A 7,229-nucleotide genomic window follows, 5' to 3' on the forward strand; every position below is an offset into this window, starting at 1 on the left:
GGGCACAGGTCACTGCTACTAATTTTGGATAATAAACGTATCAGGTCAACTAAACATGGGCATAGTAACATTTATTATTCTACATTTATATATTTTAGGCAAATAAGGCAAAAATGACCCACTTTGGGTCCTGACCCCAACTTTGGGAACCACTGCTTTAGATTGTTGCGAGTCCATCGTAAAGATGAAGAGTCAGAGTTCAAATATTCAATAAACAAAGACCAGAAAGTTCATTTTCTTCATAAGTTCCCCTTTGATGTCACTTCCTGTTTCATTTCAGTTCAAAAGCTATGCGTAGAATTGTGCGTTTAATGCCGAGTTTAATAAATATAAATATTTTTATTTGACTTTTTRTAGGATAAACAYGTCACAGACACTTTTAKTCGCTCCAGATCTGCAGCTACATCCTGTCGTCGGAGGTTCTGCTGATACAGCGAGACGTGTGTAAGCGTCAGGATGTTAAGCATAGTTACAAGTTTTAATTAATGAAGTGACCAGTTACCCTTGCACCACTCAGCATGGCTTGAGGTCCTGTTTTTGAGTCAAATCCTTGAGCCATCTGAGATCCCAACCCCTGCAAGTACAAATAATAAAAAGTGAATCTGAGTGGAGTCTGAGTACATGTGAATAAATACAGTTACTGCACATTTAAACATCAATAAACTGTTTTATTATTTATGYCTCGTACCCCTGGGTGTGTGGGAGGACCTGGAGGACCTGGCTCACCGGGTTGACCTGGTATACCCGGCTCTCCATCATAACCCGGAGGTCCACGCAGTCCCTAAAAGGTGCAAAAAAAAAAAACATGAAATGCTGATTCAATCACTTCAAAAACAAATTATATCAATCAGTGACTTTAAAGTTTTTATGGTTGTGGATTTTACTGAACTTAAACATAAAAACAAAAATGTGTAAATGTAGCTTAATGTTCARTTTGATATAATTTTGTTCTCATTTTTTTGGTTGAGAACCAGGGGCGGAGCCAGAGATTGGCAGGTACCACCACCAAATTACTGACAAGTGGGCGGGAATCTTAGATTTTTGTATTTAAATTTAGATTTAAAGATTGTTCTTTGATACGGTACTATATACACTGTCAGCTGTGTATGATTAAAATTACAGACGTTAGTGGTTAGCTTAATTTGCGATTAGCATTGGCTGAACTACAGCCTTTTTAAAGTTAGCTGTGGTTTTGATTAGCATTTAAAAYTGGGTAAAGAGTGTTTTCAGCTGCGTCTACACTGATCTTTGGCTTTGTGTGTCTGAAAGTGTCAACATTCAGATTGTTGTTTGGATCATTTTTAGCTACAATCACGCAATTTTCAGCTCAATATTTCTTAAAACTGATTAATTAAAACCATTTGGAATTAGCGGTGGTGGCCATCTTGAATTTTTAAATCCAGAGTGATTTTCTTTATTTGTATGTGCCCCCCTGAAAAACACCTTGGCCACCCCTTATAAAAAAGTTAGTTCCGCCCCTGTTCAGAACTTTAAATGTTTAGTTTTTGCAACACAAAAGGCAAAAGGCTGTAACTCTTCCAATAACTTAAACTCTCCAGATGACATTTTGATTTTTAATCTTTATTCAAACAACCTAAAATGTTTCTTTTACTCGATCCCTCAGTTCATAAGACTGTGGAAACAAAAATGTTGTGATGAAACACATTTATCTGCTTTTCTTTGATCTACATCTTAATTAAGTCTTAGAGTAAACCTGATTTCAAAAGGCTGTCTCAGCTAATAAACCAATTATGTTTTATTTTATGACATCAGTAAAATCTTCAGACTCTATTTTGATGATAAAATTTGTCTTTTTGTCTGCGCAGGCTTGTGAGGGACGTACAGGTCTGCCTTTGTGTCCACGGTCTCCTCTGAACCCAGGTGAACCGGGAGGTCCCTGTTGGAATAAAAACACATCATTTTTAAAGGCGAACATTAACAAATCACACAAAGTTTAAATCAATTTTAAGGGGAAGTTGTGTCACCAAACTGACTCCGTAAGAAGAAGAATAAACTCACCATGGGTCCTGGACGGCCTCTGATCCCCGACACCTGCAGACAATCAGACATCAGTTAGATCGGACCTTTGACCGACAGCTTTGAAAAGAAACACTCAACAAGCTGAAAATAAACTCACGATTGGAACTTCTCCAGGTTCTCCCTTCTGACCCTGAACACAGAGACAACATGTCAGACGACGTGATGGAGCGTTAAATACGTGAGAAATCACAAAGAGCTGCGTACCTTATAAACTCTGCCCCCACCTGCACGGAGGAACAAAACACTTTTCAGTTCAATGAACACAGAGATACATCTGAAATAAGCTGAGGCCAAACACAACCAACTCTTCAGGTCAGAGCGGTAAGACCTGCTGACCCTCAGAGTCTGATGTGAACGACGCTCAGCTGCTCCTGAGAGGTCTGACTCACCAAACCCATCGTTTCCTCCGCCGCCGCCKCCGCCGCCTCCACCGCCGCTGGATGTGTCGCCCTGACAGACGGGGCAGCACTCGCCCTCCGGGACGTACACCTTCTCGCAGTTACTCAGCTCGTCGCAGGAGATTTCATCGCAGAGGACTTTGCCGTTGTCGCAAACGCAGATCCGGCAGGGGTCCGGCTTCCAGATGTCGTTGTTCATGTAGGTCTGACCGTCCGCCGTGCAGCTCGGCTCGCCTTCTGCAGCGAGGAGAGGGGGTGAAATCAGTAAACGTACGAGTTTTTATTCATAAATCAAACWGATTTTTCATTATTAACAAAAATAAAAGTGTTTTTGGATCACTTAAAGCTCTGAACAGGGGCGGAACTAACTTTTTTAAAGGGGGTGGCCAAAGTGTTTTTCAGGGGGGCACATTCAAATAAAGAAAATCACTCTGAATTTAAAAATTCAAGATGGCCACCACCGCTAAACAGAACAAAAATCTTCTTTTGATCGTGTTTTATTTTAATGAGAGTCTAAAGCRATGACAGGTGTGAACACAAGAGGGATGCAAACTCCAAAACACACAAATAAACAAAAGCAAAAGAAAGTAAAGGTGCATCAAACTCAACACCAGACCACTGTTAGGACTGGACCAAGCAGACCCCCTGTACCGGGGGTCTGCAACCTTTATGATCAAAAGAGACATTTGTGCTGCTTGKCTCACTAATAAAAGGTGTGCAGAGCCACAAAACTAGCTACAACTGTGATTATCAACTGGTGGTCCGTGGGCATTTTCRAGGCCTTTTTTGGGAACCTTTATGGCCAGGGGAGGTGACATCATAAACTTAAATAATACATTGTAAATTTTATTTTTTATTATTATTTTTACACATCAGGACAAATGAAAATATCATATTTGTATAAACAAGAAAAATACTGTATATAGTTTAATGACTTTCATAAAAACTAGTACAACTAAACTATTCAGGTATATTTTTCTAATTCTTATTATGTAGTCTTCAAATTCGTTAAAGGTAATTCTGATGGACTTGAGAAAAATATCATAGAAAGAAGTTTAATTATTTAAGTAAAAAACAGGCTAGCATGAGCTAACAGGTTTTACTTTTTGAATTAGAAGTATCGATCATATACTGTATGTCCATACAAATTGATTTCTGTTGTATAAAAAACAAAAAACAAAAAAATTAAATTCTGTTWWGTTTGGTCACATTTTCAAAGAGCCACTGCWGAGGAACCAAAGAGCCACATGTGGCCCCAGAGCCGCAGGTTGCAGACCCTGCACAGACATTAACGAGACGCAGAATAAACCTGCAGGAAAGAAACACGTTTTCTTTCCTTAATGTTTCCATCGTGRAGCGAGGCTTACAGAGTGAAGTCTACAGCAGTCAGACATGAGGTCATTTCCTCCAAACGCAGCTAATAACGAACATGAGTCACTTTCAGAGCAGAAAACATGCAGACGCTTTTCTCCCCACATTCCTTTGAACCAGTCTGTGATTTCACTGAAGCATAATCTGCAGGTCTGAAACGTGTTTTTGCTTCGTTCCTGTTAAAACCAGAGACGTGATGGTGGACACGGACYTCCTGTCTGTTCTGACGGGTTTCTCTAAAGCCTCTAAAACAGATCGGAGCAGTTCTGAGTCGAGGACCCGAAAGCTTTTTACCTGTTTCTGCTGTAAACAGCAGGTGGCAGCTGTGAGCTTTACACAGCAGGTAAATCTGATGACTGACAGCAGAGAGGAGAGAAAAAAAAGCTTGTTCAGGAGACACATTAAAGACCGACTCCTCGAGCATCACTTCCTGTTTTAAACAGCTGGAGAACAAAATGAATGTTCAAACACATCCTGATGACGTTGAAGAAAACAGATCATGTATCAGAAAATTTAAACACATAAAAATTATTAAATAAAACTCTTGAACTGGAATTAAATCGGAACAAACGGGTTTAACTCAAGTGTTCCATCTAGATAAGATCAAGCTAAAAGTTAAGTTTTTAACATGTGACCTTTGACCTGGAAATTAATAAGTGTTCAGCTGTTTAGTTTAACTTTCCTAAAGATTTATCAATTTAGAGCTTGAACAAGAAATAGTCCCCAAACACACACAGATGGACAGGCAGGGGTGGAGCCAGAGGGGTTTCCAGGGTGGCAAGTGCCCCCTCTGGCACCTGATTGGCCACCCCAGGTGCCACACCTTAATAACTGATAAGAGYGGTGGGGTCTTAGATTTTGWATTTGCATTTCGATTGTTCTCTGATACCACTGTAATGTATAATTGTTTTAAAATAGCTGAATTAAAGCCCTTTGTAAAATTAGCATTAGCATTAGTGATTAGCTTAATTTGGGATTAGCATCAGCAGTCAGCATGTGATCATTCTTAGCTACGCCACAACAAATTTCATCTTATAAATTTTAAAATGGATGTATTATAATCTTTTAAAAGCTAGCTGTGGTGGCCATCTTGAATTTTTGATTAGCACCAAGATTGTGTTTCTGCTATTTCTACACTAATCTTCAGTTTTGTGTGTCTAAAAATGGCTGACTAATAAGTTGTGACCAGCATTCAGAATGCTTTGATCATTCCTAACTACGATCACACAACCTTTAGCTCACTATTTTTCAGAATAAATAAATAATAAACAAAAAATAAATATAATATTTTTTAAAAACAGATAAATTTAAGCCATTTGGAATTAGCTGTAGCAGCCATCTTTAATTTTCAAATCCAGACTGCTTTTCTTCATTTGCATGAACCACCTCGGCCACCCCAGTGCCACCCCMACTGCAAAAAATCYTAGCTCCGCCCCTGCAGTTTTACAGTTTTAACAATAAAGCATCATTTTTTCACACCTACATGTAAGAAAATGTGTTTTTATTTACATAATCAAAGTCTCTAAATCAAAAAGTGACACTAGATGACTCCAAAATGAGGTCAGAAGTTTTACAGAAAAACAAAAAACACAAACATTACACGGCTGCGTAAGGGAACTGTTGGTCAACAAGACAAAACTTTCTGAAAATAGCAGCAATTTTAAACATTTTGGGGATTTAAAAAAATCTGAACTCACAGATTTAATTTAATCTTTTCAGCAGCCAACATGAAACGATGATGGATATTTGAGCAACATCACCCAAAAGTAGAGATTTGACTTCTGCAACGGATTCAAGCTGTTTGAACGACTTCTGACAACGAYTCATAAGAACTGAGCTGTGTGCCTCTGCTCCTCCTAATACCTTCACTTTTTTCTTTTCAGCCACAGAGACGATCACGCCTCCTTTGCTTTTTCACGTGAAACAGGCAGAGCGGGGGGCTACATCACGCGTGCTGTGTGTGATGACATCACTCGTTTAACATCGAAGAACAACTCTGAAACAAACGACTCATTAAGCTCTAGATCCAGTCATCTCTGCGTAAATGTTTGCAGAATTTAACACTTTTACAGAAGTCTGTTAAACTGACAAACCCCACGTTTTTTAACGGTAAGAGAGGTCCACCAGGGCCCACCTCGATGCTGACACAACAAAAACTTCAGTCCAGACTCGTCTGGCTGAGCTGCTGAGCTGGGAACCATTTTTCCTGTTGAGGTTTCAGAGACTTGAAACTCTGCGTGTTGGGAACGTTTGAGATTTACTGGAAGAGAAGTGTGGTTTTAGAAAAAAAGATGAAAAACCACAGGCCTGAAGGAGGAAGACGATGTTCACTTTTCACCCCAGTCCCAGCTAATTTGTTACGTTTTTTTTCCTTTTTTAACCTCTTATTTCTGTTTCTGAATTTTCCATCAGTCAGCTTCATGAAACATGAAACATCACCTCAGCGTGACTCAAGCGTCTGCTCTCTCCACAGATCTTACTCAGACACAAAACCTCAGCCAGATAACAGCGATCCATTCATTGTCTTCACTCAGGAAAAACCTGAGGAAACTACTCCTGTGATGTAGCTGGCAGATGTGGGAAGGCAAATAAAAAAAATAAATAAAAAGATGAGGATGGTTTATGGATTTTTCCTTGGCTTGTGTGGAAATACTCATAACGCAGAGTGTTTGTGGGGAAGCTTTGGCAGCAACGAGTCAGTGGGTTAGAAAAATGACCGAATGGAAACAGTGAGTCATTTTATGTTGATTTAAAGATGAGCACAAACTCCAAAAACAACCAAGTTTCTTTGATTGTTTGGGTTTTAAAGTCACAGTTCAGATCTTCAGAGGTGCAGTTCTGCAGAAATGTTACAAACTAGAGAACGATTCATGCTGAAAGATTTTATCAGACAAAAAGAAAAACTAATTTGTTGTAAAATAGCTCAAAAAGCTACAAAAGGTAGCTGAAAAAGCTCAATCTAGCACAAAGAATCTGAAGGTTCAGTGTCTGCTGAATTAAGCAGCTGAAAGAAGTAACAAATTATYACAAAAAGGTGAATTTAGCTGAAAACAGCTAACATTAGTTGAAAATAGTAGCTTAAATTGCTGAAAAAAAGTCGTAAAAGTACCATAAAGAGCCTAAAAAGAAGCAGAAATATTTAAATGAGCAGAATAACTGAAAAAGGCAAAAAGATAGCTGGAAAAGCAGAAAAAACTTTTAGCAAAAAAAAATCTGAAGGAAGCTAAAATTAGCGCAAAGTAGTAAAAATTAGGGGTGTGAGAAAATATCGATACACTGAAATATCTCGATATTTCATTTCCCGATACTGTATATTAAATATATTCTAAAGCCCTGTATCGATTTTTAATTAAGGTTTAAAATGTCAACTTTCCTGCCAGCCGTTCATTTTTATGTTGTAGTTCAGCCTCTGACCACTAG

The 7,229-nt window shown here is 38.8% G+C and overlaps 1 protein-coding gene across 1 annotated transcript in view; it reads right to left on the minus strand.

Annotated features, from left to right (window-relative positions):
• The window catches only part of col5a2a (collagen, type V, alpha 2a), a 42,673-nt gene that overhangs the window by 16,085 nt on the left and 19,359 nt on the right, over nucleotides 1–7,229 (minus strand). Inside the window, exons 2-8 of the mRNA XM_014024699.1 lie at nucleotides 2,430–2,675; nucleotides 2,245–2,264; nucleotides 2,138–2,170; nucleotides 2,020–2,052; nucleotides 1,844–1,897; nucleotides 689–781; nucleotides 503–574 (exon numbers count right to left, since the gene is read on the minus strand). Of these exons, the coding sequence (XP_013880153.1) occupies nucleotides 503–574; nucleotides 689–781; nucleotides 1,844–1,897; nucleotides 2,020–2,052; nucleotides 2,138–2,170; nucleotides 2,245–2,264; nucleotides 2,430–2,675 (551 nt within the window). The remainder of the gene's footprint in view (nucleotides 1–502; nucleotides 575–688; nucleotides 782–1,843; nucleotides 1,898–2,019; nucleotides 2,053–2,137; nucleotides 2,171–2,244; nucleotides 2,265–2,429; nucleotides 2,676–7,229) is intronic.

The sequence above is a fragment of the Austrofundulus limnaeus genome, unplaced genomic scaffold (assembly GCF_001266775.1).
Source record: "Austrofundulus limnaeus strain Quisiro unplaced genomic scaffold, Austrofundulus_limnaeus-1.0 Scaffold436, whole genome shotgun sequence".
NCBI lineage: Eukaryota > Metazoa > Chordata > Actinopteri > Cyprinodontiformes > Rivulidae > Austrofundulus > Austrofundulus limnaeus.